At 31.8% G+C, this 21,829-nt stretch overlaps 3 protein-coding genes across 3 annotated transcripts; 1 reads left to right on the top strand and 2 right to left on the bottom strand.

Annotated features, from left to right (window-relative positions):
* Positions 1–4,638: 4,638 nt before the first annotated feature.
* On the bottom strand, positions 4,639–7,253 carry LOC11435964 (methionine gamma-lyase). Its single transcript, XM_003601403.3, has 2 exons — positions 6,291–7,253; positions 4,639–5,343 (listed from the first exon to the last, which is right to left on the bottom strand). The coding sequence occupies exons 1-2, from the start codon at positions 7,060–7,062 to the stop codon at positions 4,784–4,786; spliced, it is 1,332 nt and encodes a 443-aa protein (XP_003601451.1). The 5' UTR covers positions 7,063–7,253; the 3' UTR covers positions 4,639–4,783.
* Positions 7,254–12,139: 4,886 nt separating this feature from the next.
* LOC11435965 (uncharacterized) lies at positions 12,140–12,968 on the top strand. Its single transcript, XM_003601404.3, has one exon. It carries the CDS (start codon positions 12,337–12,339, stop codon positions 12,730–12,732), a length of 396 nt encoding a protein of 131 aa, XP_003601452.1. The 5' UTR covers positions 12,140–12,336; the 3' UTR covers positions 12,733–12,968.
* Positions 12,969–14,219: 1,251 nt separating this feature from the next.
* Positions 14,220–20,058, bottom strand: LOC11432710 (oligopeptide transporter 7). The gene is made up of 7 exons (XM_003601405.4): positions 19,774–20,058; positions 19,203–19,654; positions 18,940–19,037; positions 16,336–16,905; positions 15,606–15,861; positions 15,327–15,509; positions 14,220–14,998 (listed from the first exon to the last, which is right to left on the bottom strand). Exons 1-7 carry the CDS (start codon positions 19,820–19,822, stop codon positions 14,393–14,395), a joined length of 2,214 nt encoding a protein of 737 aa, XP_003601453.2. The 5' UTR covers positions 19,823–20,058; the 3' UTR covers positions 14,220–14,392.
* Between the last annotated feature and the right edge of the window lie 1,771 nt (positions 20,059–21,829).

Raw genomic sequence — 21,829 nt, forward strand, 5'->3', positions numbered from 1 at the left:
ATATTTTATTTTTTGTGTTATTCTATTGGTTTTAAAACAAAACCAATTTGTAATTCGAAATTTGACCATGAGATAAATAGCATCTAACATAAAGTGTTCCAGCAAGACTTATTAAGAAATAAAAATAATATAGGGCAAATATCTTTATTAACAGAAAATCATAGTATAACAAGTTTACTTAAAAAAAAAAAAAAAAAAAATAGAAAGCAAAGCTGATGGCTGGCTTCAATTCCTCGTGGCAACATATGGACTGCAAAAAATTAAGACGGAAAGCCAAGCTTCTATTTCTTCAATGAAGTAACCCTTTATCTATTTGGGAGAACCAAATAGTTTTTTAACAATGTTATTTGAATTTTGTAAAATAAAATAAAAAGTTATTTAAATATAAAATAAATCATCAACTATTTGACAATCCATATAAAAAAGTTTTTTATAACTAATGATGTGATTAAAAGAGAGAAAAAAAACAATAAAAAAATTAAATATATCTAATTCGTATAAATATACATTGTTGGACAAATTTATCATTACTCTATTTTTTTATTGAAAATGTTAACAAATATCTTTTACGCATTAGTTAAGAAAACCAATATAGTAAGAATAATTTGAACTTGTATAGCCAAACATTTAAAAATATAAATTTCAATGCAAATAGTATATTTTTTATAACATCATGTGCCCCAACGTTCCTAGTTAAGATGATTCTTTTTTTATATCATGTCTGAAAAACCAAAGAAAAAAAAGAAAACTGCAGAGTTGCAAAGCAGGGGAGGTAAACACCCCTAAAATTATTAGAAAGAATTTACAACAAATCTGACGTAGGATCTTGATATATCATCACATCAATTTACTTTTTTTTTTTTTTTTGAGAGAATTTACTTTTGTTATAAACAAAATTTGACTAAATAGGTTTGTTTGTCCTTAAAATTGTACAAATCAATCAAATTTATCTTCAAAATTTTCGAAACATCTAATTAGTCCCTCAATTTGCTCTACATCCATCAAATAAGTCTATGTCAAGTTTGGCCATTATGCACACTATCGTGTGTTGAAAACAATAAGTTGGCCTGACCACGTATTTGGCACATATACAAGAATCAAATTGATTAGTAATTTCCATAAAGTAAAAAGAATATAAAAAAAAAAAAAAAAAAAACCTTTGATTTTCTCTATTTTGTTACCATGTTTCTCATTGAATTTTTTTTTTCTGACCCTTTTGTCCAAAAAAATTTCAGGTCTGACCCCCTTTGAAAAAAAAAATTCAAAATGACCCACTTTTGGTTTTTTTGTGCGTTCCCGCCATTTGAAACGGCGGGACTAGCCGTCGGTCTGACACGTGTCACATCGTGACTGGGCAGCTTTTTTTAAAAAAAAAAAATTGTCATTCCCGCCGTTTCAAAGGGCGGGACCGATTTTTTTTTTCTTGTTCGTTTTTTGCTTTTTTGGGCAACATTGTACATTATAAATACATATTAATTTATTTGTGAAAAATTTTCAATTTCGCTCCCATGGGTAATCGAACCAGGCGCATATGGGTCATTGCCATTCTGTGTTACCACTAAGCCAATGTACATTTGATGTTAATTTTCGCATCCAATAATATATATACCATTTTTTAAATTCATTTTTGTTTTTTTAATATAAGTCTTATAAAAATAATAAATATAGGGTCCCCATGAGATTAGCTCATTTGGTAAGGGATAATGTACAATATGTGCAGGGGCCGTGGTTCGAACCCCGGGCACGGACACCTCACTTATTCATTTTAAGGTGAATTTCTCTAGCCACTAGACTATTTGACAAAAAAAAATATAGGAGATTTTATAATTTTAATTGGATTCTAGATTTTACTTTGAAAAATTACTCCAATATGAACAAATTTTAGATTTTATTTTGAATATATATATATTTTGAAATAATATATATATCATTTCGTCGGATAATTTATCGGTGAAAATATATATTTCGTCGGATAATATATATATATATATATATATATATATATATAATTTATCGGTGAAAAAAATTATTTTGTCGGATAATTTTTCACCGATAAATTTTATATATATTCGTCGGAGATCCTAAATTATCCAATAAAAAAAAAAATGAAAAACTGGATGGTTTGTGGTGTGTGAAACTGGTTTTAAAAAGGGTATATATATTATTAGATGCGAAAATTAACATCAAATGTACATTGGCTTAGTGGCAACACAGAATGGCAATGTCCCCCTCGGGAGCAAAATTGAAATTTTTTCACAAATAAATTAATATGTATTTTATAATGTACAAGTTGCCCAAAAAAGCAAAAAACGAAAAAAAAAATAAAAAAATCGGTCCCGCCATTATTTGAAATGGCGGGAATGACAACAAAAAAAAAAAAACTGCCCAGTCACGATGTGACACGTGTCAGACCGGCGGCCAGTCCCGCCGTTTCAAATGGCGGGAACGCACAAAAGGACAAAAGAAAAAAAAAAACCAAAAGTGAGTCATTTTGAAAATTGTTTTTCAAAGGGGATCAGACCTGAAATTTTTTTGGATAAAAGGGTTGGAAAAAAAAAAAAATTCTTTCTCATTTCCTATCTTCTTCTTCCCTTTAAAACACTCATTTCTTCTGTTATTTCACTTTCTTTTTCTTCTTCGCTAAGAATCATAAGAAACAAAAGCGCTCTAATCGGCGATCAACTGAAATTAAAGAACGAGGAACAAGTTTAAGAGGTAAGTTAATTCCACATAGTTATTTGTTTCTGCTCTTCTTTTATCATCGTCGCGTCGTCTTTATCAATTGATTTGACATTTGTTACGCATGTTACTTAATATGTGGAAGCTGCATTCCTCATTATTAATGTGCAATTTACTCTATCATATTATCTAAAATCATTAATTTAATATTAAATTTGAGAGGTCTAATGTAATCAACAATCAGAGAACATGGGTGAGTATGCGAAACTCTCTCTATTAGGAATTTCAATGCAAATAAAAAATTGAATTCATAAATTATATATGTGTAGCCATTAGTCCAAGCTAGATCGAGACCATAGGGTATAGGTTAGAGCTCGACATTGATATGCAAGAGCCATAGCTTCCGGCCTTCCACTCTTAGTTATGTGCTACTTGAAGAAAAAAAACTTAAATTCATCTTTTTTATTTTGCAAGTACACAAATCATTTATCTTGTGTTTTTCTACACGTGCATGCATTAAGAAATTAAAAATAATAATTTTATCTTGAAATTTGTTCACTATTACATAATTTTATCAAAATTAATTGTTGTCTAAAAAATTATTATAATTTATAGTTGTTTTAATATATATGCAATATTACATAAAATAAATAAAAAAATATTTGTTTTTGAATTAGTAAAAATAAAAACCAACTCACATGGTGTGCTGCTTAGGTACCGTTTGGCCAGGCTTTTTTTCGGTCTAAAAGCTACTTTAAAACAAAGTTAAAATAAAACTCTTTAAGAAAAAGGCTAAAGCTGTTTGGTTTCTTTATTTTTTTTTAGTTCTAAAGTTATTTTTGAGTTAAAAACTGTTTGTCAAAATATTGTACAAAACTTTGAATTTATTATTTTTTGGTGGTGTCTGGGGTTCGAACCCGGGACCTTGCTTATATTTATGCATTGTCTATAAATAAAAAAACTTTGAATTCATTATGAATTAACATAATAAATAAAAAAATGTCTAAAATATTTTTTGAAGGGAAAAAATATTTAAAATATAAAAGATATATTTTTACCAATACTATATTTACTCAATGACGTTTATTTTGTGTAACATGAATACAAATTTGTACAATATCTTTTCCAATTATACTCTATAACAAATTTTGTTATAAGAATACCATATTTTTAGTGTTGGTCAAAAAGATAAGAATTTATATTATATAATATTATATTTGTTACATTGTTGGTGTCATTGAAAAAGATATGTTTATTTTTTTTAATAAGAAAAAGATATGCATAGTTTGTTACAATACAAATGTGTAAATTATATATAAGTATAATTTTTTTAGGCAACTACAGTTGTACTTTTAATTAAAATCAAAATTTTATAAAAATAATTATACGCATTACACAACACTAACAAAAATTATACGCATTAGCATAACAAAAAAAAAACAGAAAGAGGAACATAAAGTATTACTCTAAACGCTAACGTGTGTGTATTTCCATGGTTGAAGAAAGGGAATAAAAATATTCGGTGTCATTCATTGACAGCGTTGCGAGGTTGTGATGATCAAAAGATATTGAAATTAATATATAAGTGATAAAAAGATAATAAAATTCCTTAAAAAAATAGATAATAAACTTAAATGGAACCTCATTAAAAATTTAAATGGACCGGTTAAAAAAAAAAAAAGGAAGAAAAAAACATATTGAAAAAATAAAAGCGGGAGTTGAAGAGATGTGCTTGTGAAATAAATTGGGGAGAAATAGTTTTTTGAAGTAGCATTCAACAACTTTTGGTTAAAGCTCATTCCATTCAATTATATGCATTCTAAAAAAAATACTTTTTTCGAAGGTACTTTATTGATATTGTGTTTGTCCTAGTTTCTCCTTAAAAATGTAGAAAAGCTGAAAAAAAGTCAGGTCAAACGGTACCTTAGAATGTCGGATCTCTCTACCCTGCTAAGGATAAACAGTTTTAAAAAACAAAAGTAAATAAATTTTATTCATTCATAACCCCATTTTGTCCAACCTCTTTCTTCATACAAATTACCAAAACATGAAAAAGAAACATAGACTAATGTTCCTCTCAACAATAAAAAATAAAAATAGATCACTAATGTTTTTCATTAAACTTAATAACTGCTTTTTCCAGCTGACTCCACTTCTGCTCCAATGTTCCAATGTATCCAACTGACATCCTCACCATACCTGGTGTGATTCCAGCAAGCTTCTGTTCCTCCTCATTCAGCTCACTACTTGTGCTACTACCAGAGCAAGACATTAGGGTTTCATAATACCCTAAACTAACTGCCATAAAACCAAAATGAGCATAGTTTTGCAAGTAGCTCATGAACTTGTTAGCCTTTTCCACTGTCCCCATATCAACACAAAGAATCCCTCCATATCCATAACTTTTGTTGCCTATGGATTTCAACAATTCATGCTGTGGATGATCTTCAAGGCCAGGGTAGATCACATTGAGTCCTAATTTTTTGAGTCTGGTTGCAAATTCCAATGCACGATGACTGTGTTCTTTCATGCGAAGGCCCAGGTGTGGGATTCTCTCTGACAGTTCAAATGCTACCTTTGGGTTCATTGTTGGCCCCAGCAGCATCATGGCTCCTTGAATTCCCATCAATGCGTTCACAAAACTTGCAGACCCACACACAGCTCCTGTCATTTTCAAGGTTTCAAATCAAAGTTGTACATTTTTTTACTATTAGAGGAGTCCTTTAAAAATTATAAATCAGAATCAAACTTACTTTTTTTTTTAAAGGAAAATCAAAATGACTGATTGACTTAATTAAATTGGACAAATTAATAAATTATTAATAATCTCTCGGTTCCTTAATACTTGACACAGTTGACCTTATTACGCATGTCAATGCATAATTTTGAGCTTAAATATCTTGAATAATATATTAGAAAAAAATTATGAAAATTTGATATTTTGAAAATATTCATCGAGACAATCTAACGACATCTTATATGATATTATTTATCTTTATATATTAATAGAAAAAATATGATCAAAATAAGTTAGGTCAAAATTACACATTTTCAAATGGATCATCTGTTGCGGGATTGAGAAAGTAATATAAAGAATGAAGATTTATAAAGAAAAGTAAACAAAAAAAAAAACTTCAAAAACACCAATAGAAATATACTATTTTGCCACGTTATTAATATTACTCTATCTCGTCTCTATTATAAGAGATTTTTTTTTGGATTCACTCAGTAAATAATAAATTATGTATTTAGCTCATAATATAGATCAAATACATAATTTATTGAATAAATCTAAAAAAAAAAAAAAAAACTTTAGTAACAAAGACCGGAGGCATTTTAAAATTAATTATATGATTTGGTAAAATGGAATATTTTTTTAAACATATGTTAGTGTAAAACTATACAATGTACGGTTTCACTCAAACAAATATAATGTTGGTAAATATTCTTTCAGAGAAAGTAAATTGAATAATATATTTTAAACAAAGGAAAGGAATCATTTTCATTTGTCAAAAAAAACAAAATTATTCAACTATTTGCCAAATATGGTGAAACAAAAGTTTGGTAATTCATAATAGTGGTCACAATTATGTGAAAGGAAAGAGATAAACCTGCAATAATGTCGCCACCACCACTGATAAACTTAGAGATACTGTGAACAACCACATCTGCACCAAGACGAGCAGGAGAAAGCAGCATAGGAGCAAAGGTGTTATCAACCACCACAGTTACTCCCTTTTTGTGTGCAATCCTAGCAAGCTCAGGAGTATTGGCCACATTCAAGCTTGGATTTGCAATTGACTCAAAATACAGCACTTTGGTCTTCCCTTCCACAATTGCATTCTCAACTGCTTCCAAATCGGATATGTCAACAAAAGTTGTGGTTATGTTGCATGTCCTCACAAAGAAATGCTGCAAAAGTGCATGGGTCCCACCATAAAGAGTACTAGAAGCCACAACATGTCCGCCGTGGCTGCAGAGCTGTAACAAAACTGCAGAAATGGCGGACATGCCACTGGCTGTACAATAGGCGGCCTCAGTGCCTTCGAGGGCCGCCATCTTACGGCTGAGATTGAGGACGGTTGGGTTGAAATGACGGCTGTAGACGTAGTAATCGCCTTCATGACCAAGCTCTCCAGCAAATATTTTGCGGAGAGTATCTGGTTCCATGACGGTGAACGTGGCAGAGGCCTCAATCGACATGTTAACCCCGCCATGTTCGCCAAATTCATGGCGGGCATTGGCGAGTGCGGCCTCTGGGTCTACGTCAGACTCTCCGCCATTGAATTTTGTTAGTTTTTTGGTGTCTTTAACCTCAACAACAGGATTTTCGAGGCTGCGTTTGTTGTTGAGAACATTAACATTAAACAACGTATCCGCCATGTCTCAAAAGAAAAAACGAACAAGAGTTAGCAAAGAAAATAAGGTGGAGAGAGAAAGAGAGGTTAATGTGTACAATTTGCAAATGGAGTTAGACTAAACCCTTATTTATTTGTTTTTTGTGAGTTCACGTTTCATTTGTTGGTTATGAACCTAGACGTGATTTATGTGTCTGGGTGTACCTTTTTCATTTTTGGTTACGGGTTAATCTAAAATGGGAAATTTATTTATTACGGATAAGTGTAACAACCTAAGGTGATTCGGATCCAACGGTTTTACAGAGATGTAGAGAGTCATGACATATTTTGGTTACTTTTTTGGGTTTATGTCTTTTTTTGACTCACCAAACATGTTTTTTTCTTCTATTTTAGGCGCATTCTAACATAAGCAGCAACTGAAACATATCGGAAAATGTGCGTGAGAGAAAATACGACAAACGCATCTTACAATTCTCTTCTGTCAATTTATCAAATTTCATTTTTGGTCGAAATAAAGCATTCGAAAAAGATATAATTTATAAATTTTGTGTAAAAAAATGTTTCTTTTTAAAATTTTAATGTGTTGAATACTCAATTTTCAAAAAAATAAATTCTTCTTTGAATTTCAAAATAAGTTTTCCTCCCGTAGAATATCCGTTAGCATTTTTCATGATTAAATTGTCACCGTGCACTTTGCTTTGATTCTTGTTTTAGAACACAAGTTAATCCAAGCCATAGGTATGTAGAATAGTGGAGAAGGAATGAATAAGAAGAAAGAAAAAAAATAAAAGAAAAAATATTTTTTTTAATTACTTTTTTCCATTAAGAAGGCATGCTAATGGTAGAAAGTGTGACTAGCTGCATAGTAAAATAAAATTGGGAAAAATTCAGCCCCAAAACTGATATTGAAGATGTTTTTTCACTAAAATTAATTGCAGTCAAAAGGACCTTCAGTTAAAGAAAATTATTTATGTTATCAAAAATAATTCTTAAATGTTTTTTTTACAAAAAAGATTAAAAAAAAGTTGACAGGACAAAAAAGTTAATTCTAAAATGCTTTTTCGGTCAATGTTTTAATCACTACCTAATATGACAAGAAACATACAAATTTACACATTTATAATTTTTTTACACTTTTATAAAAAAATTATTACAATTTCACACATCAAGACATATATATAAATAAAAGAGAGTGAATTATTTTTACTATATTATTAGTATTATTATTATTATTATTATTATCAAGTATTGTTTTATTCATTTTCTTTAAAAAAAAAATCAGCTTGTTCGCAATTATCATAAATACAAAGTGAAAATAGTTATTTGGAAGTATCTCTTCGAGTGAGAGGTGCAGCCCGTCCTGTGTTGGAATCAGTAGGGTTTTGTGGTAGTTGTTTTTCCTGGAGTTGCGTGCGGGGTTCGGTGGGGTGTATCTCCTCCCCTCCTGGTATGACTTTTAGGCTTTCTGTTTGTTTCTTTTGTTGCTTGCAGGTGTCTGTTGGGGTTGTTGCCGCTTGTGGCTATTTACTCTTTCGTGCTTTTTCTGTATCTCTTGTTTTTGTTTAGTGTTGTTGTAGGTGTGCCTCAGTCTCGTGTTTGAGGCTTGGAGTGTTCCGTTCGGTGGTGGCTTGCTGGAGCGTCGTTTTGACTACTCCGTTGGTGTATCTTGTACTATTTTTCTCTATTTAGATATGTATATATTTTGCCATTCAAAAAAAAAAGTTATTTGGAATTATTACAAGTAGTATTAATAAGATTTTACAATTAAAAAAAGTAACTAATATTGCATAAACTTATATTTGAACTTATTATTATCTTTTTATTTTTAAACTTTATAGTCAATTTTATTATATATTTACACTAGTAAAAGACATGTGTTTTCGTACGGATTACATAACATTACGGTAATTATATAAAAATTAATTAGTTTGTTTTTTCCTTGAAAGAAACAATTAGATTTTTTTTTCCCAAAAGAAAAAATTAGATTTTTAAATCAGCAATTAGATTTTTATTTTTGTTGAAAGTTTAAAGATATTAAATTAAAATTATAGGTATTAATGAAGGTCTCTGTTGACCATGATATAATCCCCACAAATACCGCAAAGTAGCTTTGGAGCAGGGCCGGCCCAAGACATAGGCTCGGGGTGCGACGAACTAGGACCTATGTATGTAGGGGGCCAAAAGAGTGTTTTTTTTATGTGGGGTGGTGTATATAGCAATATGTGCTTTATATATGGGTCTGTATAGAAAATGCACCAAAAAGGCCCAAATGTCAGCAGCATCAAAGCTTAAGCCAAACAGCCTTTAAACCGTTTTTTCATCAAAAGGGCCCATACTAATATGCAGGGGGTTTGTATAGCAATACTAAGCCTTAGGCTTTGTTTGCGAGTTTGGAGGGGAAGGAAGAGGAGAGGTTTAAAAAGAAGGAATGAACAAGTGAAAGAAATTGATGGCATTGAGAGGGGAAGGCTTTGGGGGTTCATTTTTCCTCGAAATACAAAATCCTCATCATAGGGGAACTAAAATATTGTATTGGAGGATGATTTTTGGGGAATTTTGAGGGTTTACATGAATTATTCAAATTTAATCTATATAGTTATTATATTTTTAAATTTAAAAATATATTAATCATTAATCTTTCATTCTTTAAAAAACTACTATTTCAAAAAATGTGAAAGATTTTACCATTTTTCTCATATTTCCAACCCTTCAAAGTCTTCTCTTCCCCTCCCCTCCAAACTCCCAAACAAAACCTTAGCAAACTAAAACACAACATAACAGAAACAAAAAAATTGCAAAATCGCAAACACAAAATCAGAAAAACACATCAATGGTGACCAATTCTTCGTCTCCAATCTTGGTGATGATGTATCAAATACATCTAATATTGAAATTGCTCATTTAAATATTTATGATACAAGAAATTTGGAGAATTTTAATAACGTATCAAGATATATTCTAGTTGAAAATGAGCCTACTATACAAATGGATATTAATTTTTCGAATAACAAATATTTTAGGCATTTCTCTCCGAGTTATTCAAGAAAATTAAGCAATGATGAGATTAATGATCGAAGATGGATAATATCTACTCAACCACCATAACTAATGCATGTGTCATTTATTTTTTATCACAAAATATATATATATATATATATATATATATATATATATATATATATATATATATATATATATGTCATATTGTGTAAGGGACTTTTTTCTCATACAATGCCTAAGGCCCATAAAATGCTAAGATCAGCCCTGCTTTGGAGATAATACGAGTATTCAACAATATATGGGTTTTAGAAGGAAAATAAGAAACAAAATATAAGAAGGGAAAAGATGAGTTTTAGAATAAAAATATGGAAGAAAGATGGGTTATTTATAGGCTCAACACCACCTAGACTGTGACTAAAATCAATAGGACGAGCAAAACGTCCCTGATTGGGCCAAAATCTACTGATTAATCATACATCATATGTCGTCTAAGTTTGGCGTATATTTTAGATTATATAATCTGAAAACATTTTTTAAATGGTTCATATTATATAATTTGAAGAGTGCGAAAATTATGTAAAAACTTGTGCATTGGGGGGTGGCACAATTTGAGTTGCATAATATGAACCCATCAAATACCAGTTTTTTTTGGGGTCTACATCGCTGATAGTTTTTGTGGTACATAACACACAAAACATTCTATAAATTTGTGTGTTCAATTCATTTGCTAACCACGCCACATAACCGAGAACACTTATTCATTAGATATGAATACTAAGCTAGGTGCAATGAACTACAATATGAGAAAATCCATATGTTTAGGGTTAAAGGATTAGATTGGCCAAATTAATGGTCTTCTCAATCGCAAAAATACAAGAAGGGTGAACAATGTTAAGTATCATTGTGAATCAATCGATTAAGATGGAAACGTTCTGTTTAACCAAATACGAACTTATTAACATTTTTTAAATATTTAAAGCATCTTACGAATACACAATTTAGTCACTATTATAAACCAAAATCTTTTTTTAAATTCATTTAATAATTTATGTATCTAATCTCTATATATAGATCATACACGTTAATTATTCAAAAATGAAATTTTTGTTTATAATGGTAAAGGGAGTGTTTACTTATACACTATACTTGTGAAAAAGGAGAAAGAAAAAAAAAAGGCGGCGCTTTTGTCTTTTTGCTGAGCACCAGCTAGCTAATGCTATCCTCCGTGTCAAATCTGTGTGCTTTCAAGTTTCTGGTGTCAATTTTGACGCTCAAATGGGAAGGATCCCAACATTTTCCCATCAAAGGTGGAAATAATTTTGCTTTAGCCGACCTTTTATAATCAAAGTTTTCTCAAGGTTTGATTTAACTTTTTAGTTTTATAGTACTATCGCCGTCTATAATTATAAGACTATTTTGAAGAAAAAAAATTGTCCTTTTTTATAACACCTATTTGCTATTTTCAACTACATTAATTACTTCTTTATATACATGTCCCTATTTATTATACATCTTTTTCTTGAATCGGCAATAAATAGCATAAGGAAAACATAAACTAACTCTCTCTCTTAAGGATAAAACTGTAAAAACAATGGTACTTACAAACGACTTTAATATAAATATCCATTTTCCAAATTCCCGTGATTTTAGCAAAAGGGTCTTATATATAGGGACGGAGGTAGTAATAAAATAAGAAAAATGTTAACGAATGTCTCAGGAGCACTCTTTAAGGATTATAAGTAAAAAAACGTGTAATCAATGCATGGGAAATCGAAAAATTTAACTTTTTTTTAAATAATTTCTTATTTTGCCATGTTTAAATAGTGCCCTGGAAACTTGAAAGTAATACAAAAATGTAAAACTTTTATATTGCTAGTACACGGAAATGATTTTCATTTTTGTCTCGGTCAATCACAATTGTTCAATCATTAAAGATATTTGAGTTTATTTCAAACGAAATGTTTGAGTTTTAACATTTCAAAGTACAATATGATATATAATTGATTGACAATTATGAAATATCTTAATTTTAACATATATTAAAGTGTACTACATATTATTAGGACAGAATTGTAGAAAGAAAACCGTGGACGGATTTAGGAGGACTTTAAAATTCCAATATGGGACGGTCTATGGGCGTGTCTGGCTGTTAAATAAATACTTGGTGCTATCTCGGTTTCATTTCAGACTGCAAAATACACACATAAATAAAATATATAACCCATTTTCCTTCTCAGCCATATAATTTCATTTTGATTTTCTTCTTCAGAAACAAGCTCAACCAACGACCAACAACAACATGTGTAGATCTGTTGATTATCCTTCACACTCACGTATCAATCCTAATGGAGAAAGAGGTCCATTTACAATAACCAACTTAGATTTTAATGAACTCGTTCCAAAAGAAAAAAACACCATGCTTGTTGCAAAGACAAAGAACATAAAGCACACCAACAACTACAAGTTGAAGAAGTTAGAGGACATTCCAGAGGAAACAGAACTTGAAGATGAGACTCATCCACAACTTGAAGAAGCTTGTGTTCACTTGGAAATGGATTTGCAAGTACTAAGGAAGTCTCTTGATATGGGACTTTGTGTACTTTGCCTTGGTGTTGGTTACATGGTTTCTACTAAATTTCGTCCACGACCTAAGTTTTCTTCGCTTTTATCATCATCCTCTTTTTTGTTCTTCTAACATATGTTGTTTCATAGTACTAGTACTATTCAATTTCCTTTTTTTTTTTTGTTTGTACATATCCATTTTGTATCAATTTTGCTACTACGAAAATGAAGTTTTGTGAGTTACAGAGAAAAGAAAGTTCAACTACACGTTTACACTTCTTTTATAGCTAAAAAGAGTAAATATCCAAATTGGTCTTTAAAACTGTATGATTATATCAATCAAATTATTCACCATATTCCAAAAAAATATCTGCAATTGTAATGTTTCAATCAAATTCGTTCATTCATCGGTATTCGTAGGATTAAAATCAGATTAGGGATGAGATTAAGTTGTAAGTATTGCGAATAAATTTAAAACTATGGGAATCATATTTAAATTTTGATATATGAACGAATTTGTTAACATTTTAAATAGTCCTTAAAATTGTAATGTTGTTAGGTTGAAATAACATTACAATTTTAAGGATTTTTTTTAACGGCCAAATTTATTTAAAACACGATCTCTGCTCAAGAAGAGACTATAAAGGTGCGCTATATAGGCGGATCATCCAAAATAAATATCAGTAAAGATACGAAATACACCCATCACCTCCCTAAGACCCCATCAACACCCATAAACCCCACAACCACCAAGACCAATTTCACCGTCTAAAACAAACTCCACCGTGAACAACCACCGAAAACAAAATTCATAACCACCCATCGCCGCTACTCACTCCAAAATAAAACACCCCTCGCAATCAACCATCCTCTTCACCTCCTCCATGGTTAAGCCACACCCAAAAAGTCTAATTCCAACACTCTTTCGGCTTCCATTATCTCTCTATCTCCAGTCCGTCGAAGAAAAAACACCATAATAGAACAAAGCAAACTTGAATCAAAGCATGAACTCTCGATCTCGAATCAAAATGACTATTTAATCCTAAAGGAAAATTAAATTGTGAATTATGAGTGTTATGGACCGGTCAAAGACATGGGCTTAACTGCTTAGGCCCATTAACAAATCAGGCCCAAATGCTACATTTGAAAATTACTCGCAACACACCCCTTCTCCGCGAGGGGGGTGCTCAGAGAAACTGAGACATGTTTAAAGGAACAGTAACGTCTCTTTCCCACGTTCCCGCGGATATCTCACTGGCAGTTACAGTGTGTCATTACAACGGCTCTGCATTCACCCACTGCTATAAATAGGAGGCTCCTCGCAGCCTCCAAGATAGAATCTCTTTTCCCTCTAAAACCCTCATTCTGAACCTCTACTTACTTGAGCGTCGCAGTGTCTGCAGGTACACACCCCCCATTCGGTCCAACGCTCACCAGAATACTTTTACCACCGTAAACCACCGCATTTAACCAAACACCGACAACCACCTTCTAATATCAATGAGTTTCTATCCTATCAGGTTTATTTCAAGTTTTCAACAACTCTTTTATTTTTAGTGGAAAAATAAAATACTTACATTTTCAATTATAGCGGAAAAATAAAATATTACATTTTCAAGGTTGATGAATGAACTATGCAGGGCTTGGAGCTTAAAAAGTTAAAGCATCCACACAATTATTACAATTTTACAGATCATAAATGACAAAATATTTACATTTTACTTTTACAGACTTAAATACAATGTTGATTCAGCTAACCAATAACTAACAATGTACATTTAACCTCACTCTAATCAAGTGAAAACAGGACAACCTTGAACCTCAAATCCTTTGGCCGTTGGACAATGAGCTAAAGGACAACCATCAAGGTTATTTCCCCACCAATCAATACTTATTTCCTCTAATCCTAAACAAAGGTACAAAACCACACCCATGAAAGCAAGACCAGCATCCAATGCACCAGACAACACATAATTATGACGCTGCCACCATTCTGGCTTATACCTATACACAACAAAACCAGACAAAAAACCAACAATGATCCAGCTAGTGTAATTCACTGCTGTAGCTGGTGGCATCATTCCAGTAGCACCTATCAACACAGGCATGTTGATGAGTTTAATCCATTCTTGTTGTGGAAAGGCTCTTGTAGCTAACCAAACTAACAAAGGAGCAATGGCTCCACCTAGGAAGAACCAATTGATATTCTCGTAGGTTCCTAAGTTTCCGAAGATTCTTCTTGGACCAATTAAGCCCCAAATAACTGATGCATCGTAGAATACTGTGTCACCTGGACATGTCCAAACAGATGATGTGTCTTTGCATATGTCTGGTATGCTTTCCATTAACCACCATGCAGTGCTTAAATACACTAGACCCGCAATTAGTGTTCCCACAACCTAATGATCAAGTTCAAGGGAAGGTTTAATTAAATCCATTTTTTATAAATTTAATCATAAAGTCTAGAAATGAACGTAAGATGAATATTTAGAAATCCGCGGCCAGAAATTTGACTTATTCTCACAGTCAGCACATCTGTGATTACTGGATCGAGATCAGACGATATAGATTTTGATGTAGACTATTTTATTTGAAATAAAAAATATTGATCTTGAAGTTTAGATCATTTGATCTTCATCTAACGATCACATATGTGCTAATTGCATAAATGCGTCAAATTGTGGGCCGCAGACAATTCTGATTTGAATATTTGGTAGTGTGACAAACCTGTGCCATGAACATGGTTCTAGGAGGGATTTTCATGTAGTGGCCTAGTTTGAAGTCTTGCAAGAAAGTGATGGCTTGTGTCATACTAATGTAACCATAAACCTTGAAGCACATGTTAGCTACAGGATATCCAGGGTAGATATATCCTATGATGTACTCCGTGATTATGTTCAGCCCTGGACTCTATAATTAGAAATTAAGCCAACGAAAAAATTAATTATCTCTAATTTATGTCACTAAATTAATTTTTATCTTCTTTTGATCTATGTATATACTAACCTGGTTTGTGATTGCGGTTATTATACCAATGGGGAGGGTGAAGAAGATAGCAATGCCACATGCTAACAGAACACCCCACCAAGGTAATTGTAGCTGTTCATTGTAATATTCACATGCAAAAATGGTAGTTGCAATGGTTGCAATGAGTATGCACACAAACCACCACTCAGGAACCTGTTTGTACCTCCTCATAAGCTTTGTGTGGATGTCCATGCTCTTTTCATTAAAACTTGATTTGCTTTGCTCCCATATTTCTCTGTTTTTTCAATTTTCCCATTTCATACATAAATTGTCCCATGACATAGATGCATGGTAGAGAAGTTCAAATTATATATATGTTTATACTATACTATTTTTTACAAATTAAGAAAGGTATGCATAGTATGATATAATGCAATTTTTTTAAAATCGGAGTAGAGTGGTCCGTTCAATTGATTGAATTCGAATCTAACCAATTGACCAATTATTTTGGTCACGATTACATTGCAGTTTGGTTAAATCGGATTGAACTAGTTAGAGTGTAGTTGGTTCGACCTTATTTTGGGATACTTTTTTAGTACCTTTTCTATTTGGTGTGGTTCAACTATAGCTAAACGAGTTGAACCGATTGAATCATGAAACAAATATTTCACCGGTTCAATATATAGTACGATTTTTAAAACATTGATAATGTTAATAGAGTACATTGAAAATGTTAGTAGAGTTGAGAGTAGAAACAAACAAAACATACCTTCCGTGAAAGAGAGCAACATGCACAATGGTAGCAGTAAGTGCAGCAAAGCCAACACCATAGGTCATAGCAAAGAAAGTACTGAGGTGTAATCTTCCTTGTTTTTCATAAGCAGCAAGGTCCATATGGAAATTAGAGTCTATTATTTCTGTGATATTGTAAATCTCACCTTTTGAAGTAAAAAGTTGATTAGAGAAAATTGGAAATGTTTTGGCATTGTAAACATTGAACCAATAGCACAATGGAGTGAGAATGTACATAACAAACACAAATCCAACTGCCACGTTGGCCGTTGCAAACCATGGGCTTGCAAGTGGGCTTCCAAGGTAAGCTGAGATGGCAGACCAGTCAAGCCCAATTGCACCGATGCCGAGACCCTTTAGGCCCGACCCAAGCTGCTGGGCCAATACACTATGAGGAAATACCCAACATATCCAAGAGAGTGAGGTTAACATTTGAAAAAGGTAACCAGGGAAAACGTAGTATGCAAAGCTGCACAAAAATGATATAACGAAGAATTGAGAACGTGTTAAGCCTCCTTTTGTTCTTTCCTCCTTCTCATGCAAAGCCCTAAGTCACAGTGAGTGAGTGATTGTCAAGTACCAAACAAAACAAATAAATAACAATACATTAGAGCATGTTTAACAGAAGGCTACAGCAATGTTTATGTGTTCACAACGACAAATCTGAATTATTTAGAGACACATACAAAAGACTAGAAAAGAAAAGTCATCCTACATAGTATCACACAATTGTGTGTCTAAATGATTTGAATTTGTGGTTGTTACCACCAGGGGCGTCCGAAAGGGGTGCAAACAGCTCAAACGAGCTGGGCCTCCCTCAAGGATGGGCCTCAGTTTTTTTTTTATATCCAGTATAATATATATCCTCCGATAAAAAATACAGTTATTTCATTCCCTCATGTATACGGTAGTATTTTCATCTCTGGGTGTACCGCATATATACGGCACCTTGTATTTATCTTTTTAAAAAATATAAATAGAACATTGCTCTATTAAAAAAAATACGTTTTGATTTTATCACTGACCTCTTTTCATTTCCAGAGCCGAACCTCCGAATTTTCAGGGACGGCCTTGTTACCACAAAAGAATTATCCTATATAGTAGTAGTATATAGTATCACTTAAATATAATAAAGGTCTCTCATAATTTTTCATCATTTGAGTAAGTTTAGGTGGCAATGAAAATTAAAAGACGTGATCTCGATAAGCAAACTTAAAAATTGGTTTCTTAACATTAAAAAGTGAATTCATGTTGACATTTGAATCCAATTATAGATAATAAAAAAACTGAGGATAGAACGGTTGAGGATTGAAATTTTAAAAATGCGAGGTTAATTATGTGTGGCTTATATACAATTACCACTAGAGTAAAACCAGGTAGTTAAACAAGTCATTTGATTTACAACTCATAACCCAATTATGAGAGCTATATATAATACTTTCTCTTTTTATCACGTTTGATCACTATTATAAGCAAACATTTATCTTTTAGGTTGAATAATTAAAGTATCTAATTTATAATTTCATTATTGACTAAATCATTAGGGTTGAGTAATATTAAATTTTTGACAAATTAATATTGTTTTACAAATTACAAATTTTCATGAGAGAAAACTAGTTTACATTCATATCATAGTATCAACTATAAATTGATTTTTGTGTGTATTAATCTTCCGGTTTCTAAAGTTATTCATTAGTGAAACTCATTCATTACTTAAGTAATTCATAGTTCAGAAATAAAGTCTAATAAAAAAAAATTCAATTATGAATTTGACTCAAATTTTCCTGAACGATTCGTTCATTAGCGGAACTCATTAACTACTTGAGTCCAATTATTTGATTATTTTTTATAGGTTCATATGAAAATTTGTAACAAAATTAAGAGTAAATTGATAAAGAAATAATTAATTTCATTTAAAGATTTAAAGAGTTGTATATGAAAAGGGACACTTTCTTTTTTAAGATTGTCATATATTTAGAGAAGTAGAGATACTAACAAACAAACAAAACTAGTATAAAACATCTGGTAGGCATACGTTCTTTTCTAGCATAACTGCCATAACATGGTAGGGAGAATCTTCACGTTCCTTCCAAAACATAGCCAGGATGTTTACTTTCATTTATTCTGGCAGTGTTTTCTTTTGAAATAATTAAAGAAATGTGAATTTTTAAAAATCATTTTCAATAAAATTACAAACAGATCATACGTAAAAAGAAAATATATATATTTTTCAACGGTGCAGAAAAAAAGGACAATATTTGTGTTCCATGATTTTATTATATGATGTTGAAAATTATATTCATAAATAGCATTATACTACTAATTTCCAAATTTAAATTCAGAAGAAGCGTAACTTGGAAAGTTTGGACCCCGTTTGAAAAGGATGTCATGTTCATTCATGTTCTTAGTTGAGATTCTCAAATGACTTAAGAAATACTATACGTGCAATTTAGTTGTTACAACCATTGAAGTTTGACAAACAATAATTGAAACAAATGCAATTATGCAACGATATTATTGGTAGGTATATAGATATTTTTTGTGTGAAGAATGTAAGAGTAACTCTACCCATAATTATTACCTGAAGAGTGAAACTTGAACTAAATTTGCTGGCCACCACATTGCCGCTGGCTCCACCAGATATCTTCTAAATATACCAGCCCATCCGAAACCTAATACCTACCATTCAAAACAACTTTTTTTAATTACAAATTTTTTCTTATACTAGTTTAATTAATTTCAAGAGGGTATTAAAAATGGTTTATTAGGTGGTTAGGAACGTGTTGATGCATGTACGTATAATTAACTAAAAGTCAACAGGGTTAAAGAAGAAATATAACATACCTGAGTGGTGATTATTACAAGAAAAGAAACACAAAAAGTTATATGTTGATGGTAAAAGACTTTAACAGCGGTAACAATATGTATGGCATAAACCGTGCCAGCACCAGAGTTAGCAAAAATAGTAATAAGAACATGTTCTTTGACATTGAAAGGACCAGGGTTCAACGTAAATTCCCATGATTTTCCTTTGAAGAAAACACGTTTTGTGATTTTTGAAGCCATGAGTTGACCCAAAGGAACAACAGCAATCTGAGCAGAAATGGCTGTAATAGTGAGAGGTTCTGTTCTGTACCAGAAAAACTGGTTTAGGAATGATAATAGGACACATGAAAGGGTTCCTAATACCCACATTCGGAATGTTAGAACTGGTAGAGAAGGGTCATCTGTTGTTGGCACCGTTAGAGCCACTTGTTTGATGGGAGAATTTTCCTCTGAATCATTCTTCTTAGATACTACAAGATATATATAAGATTTAATTGTTCAATATATGTAACAAATGATATAATATATGGTAATGAAAGAAATTGTAAATTTGAAAATGAAGGAGATGGATATATGCATGTTTGCTTACGGAGAGGGGATGTGATATTATCATTGTTTTGTGATGATGGTGCTTCCATTTTGATATGTACAACGTTGATTCTGAATATCTCTGTTTATATATGTATAAACTATATTCTTGATTTTTCAAGAGAATGAAATTCAGCTAGGGAGGATAGAGGAAGAATTAGGAGGCCATGACTAACAATGGACAATAGATAAATTGCAGCTGTTGAATTATTGGCCAAATATTAAGTAATGTCTGGACCACATCTCAATTCCCAGCCTTGAGGACGTACAGTCCAATAATGGCCTTTTCACTAAAATAGACTGATACTACTATTATTCTTTCAAAATTCAAATAATATATATCCGTCTATATTATCCCTTAAAAAAGATTAAACTATATGTCTCATTTGTAATATTCATTTGTTTGGTATTACTTACGACCCTGAAGTTGGTTTGGTGGTGTTGACTTGCGACCTTGAAGTGCATTTCTCTCAGATTCGATTCTCCTCAATGACAATTTAGGTGAGCTAGTTTAACTTATTAAAAAAATACACTTTGATAAGAGTAATTAAGACCCTAATAGAAAAATACAAGTCACCAAGTATAAACAGCAATGACATTAATGAATTTCTACTTTATAGTAAACCTAACAAACAGATTACATACAAAGGTGAGTATTAGTAGTATAGAGGAGTATAAGTGAGTACTCTTAAACCACTAAAATTTATTTAGCATGCATATGAATATGAGGTTTTAGACTTAAACTTCATTGCCTCAAGTTTATTAAAAAAAAAATAGCACACTTAAAAATTCACAATCGATCCACTTGTGAGAAATTTCAGATTGAATGAAACACACACATTAAGAAAGCATGAATTACCAATCTATTTGATTTCATCCAAAGGAAAAATGAGCAAATCTTTTATGATCACAATTCTAAAATAAAAATATTTGGACACATTTATGTAAAATAAATAATTTAGTCACATCAATTAATATTATTTTATTATATTCTCTTTTAATTTTTGAATTTGTGTGTCAAAATATTTTTATTTGGAGTTATTCCCAAACAAATATTTCTCACGAATAAAAGTCTCTTATATTACATTGTGTTCCAATTAAAATAATAATTAGTAGTTCATAGTAATTACTATAAGTTATAAAATAATGTTTCTTTCATATCTGATTATATATGTCAATCTAACATAATCTGCCTTGAAACTATTTGGTAAGACACAAGTATTCCACAAACCTATACATTGGATGGAAAAACTTCTATTTTGGTGGTTTTCAGTTGTAATCAACCAAACACATCACATTGTTTCCCAAAGAAGATGCTTGCTACCTGCCTCACGACAAGAGTTTCTTTTTATTAAAGCAGTGTCCAAATCAAAAAGCAGTGGGATTTTATGATAAATATGTGTCACAATGCTATTCACTCAATATTTGGTTATGATTGATATGAATATGCATAAATGATTTACAAATTATGTAACAAATTGGGATTAGACTTGAGTTGAGAGCACAATTATGTGCTCACAAACTTGCTTGAAATTGCACTAAGTGAAAGCTGCAACAAATGAAATTGCACTAAAAATTGGGATTTTCTTGTTATTCTTTTTCATTCTGTTGGCACATAAGCAGCGTCTTAAGATTACAGAACCTTTTATTGCTGCTTAGACTTTCTCTCTACTTAGTTGAGAGATTCTCAGGCTGTTTGAGATGATTCTAACAATGACAATAACAAGAATGTCTCAGACTCTACCCTTGTTGTTGCTACTGATCCTCCTCCGGCAGTGGTCACCTATGCAATACAGTTCCCAGACGTTTCCAGAATTGAAGTTTTTGATGGACAGAATTTCCGTCGTTACCCATCTTCACACTGCTAGACGTCCACGGTGTCGCTTCCGCTCTTACTGATGTCAAACCAGATGAAGCCAAATCAGATCCCAAACAAATTGAAAAATGGACAAATGCTAACAAGGTTTGTCGCCATACAATTCTTCCTACAAGGTTGCCGAAGAAATTTGGGACAACATGAATGTCAAGTACACTGTTGAGGATGCTACCAAGCAGAA

The sequence above is a fragment of the Medicago truncatula genome, chromosome 3 (genome assembly GCF_003473485.1).
Source record: "Medicago truncatula cultivar Jemalong A17 chromosome 3, MtrunA17r5.0-ANR, whole genome shotgun sequence".
Classification (NCBI taxonomy): Eukaryota; Viridiplantae; Streptophyta; class Magnoliopsida; order Fabales; family Fabaceae; genus Medicago; species Medicago truncatula.

Coding starts and splice junctions, on each gene's coding strand:
- LOC11435964 (XM_003601403.3), bottom strand. CDS start 7,062: ATGGCGGATACGTTGTTTAATGTTAATGTTCTCAACAACAAACGCAGC. Junction 5,344..6,290: donor TGGTGGCGACATTATTGCAG/GTTTATCTCTTT, acceptor TGAAAATGACAG/GAGCTGTGTGTGGGTCTGCA.
- LOC11435965 (XM_003601404.3), top strand. CDS start 12,337: ATGTGTAGATCTGTTGATTATCCTTCACACTCACGTATCAATCCTAAT.
- LOC11432710 (XM_003601405.4), bottom strand. CDS start 19,822: ATGGAAGCACCATCATCACAAAACAATGATAATATCACATCCCCTCTC. Junction 15,510..15,605: donor TAACCGCAATCACAAACCAG/GTTAGTATATAC, acceptor TTCTAATTATAG/AGTCCAGGGCTGAACATAAT. Junction 14,999..15,326: donor GAACCATGTTCATGGCACAG/GTTTGTCACACT, acceptor CTTGATCATTAG/GTTGTGGGAACACTAATTGC.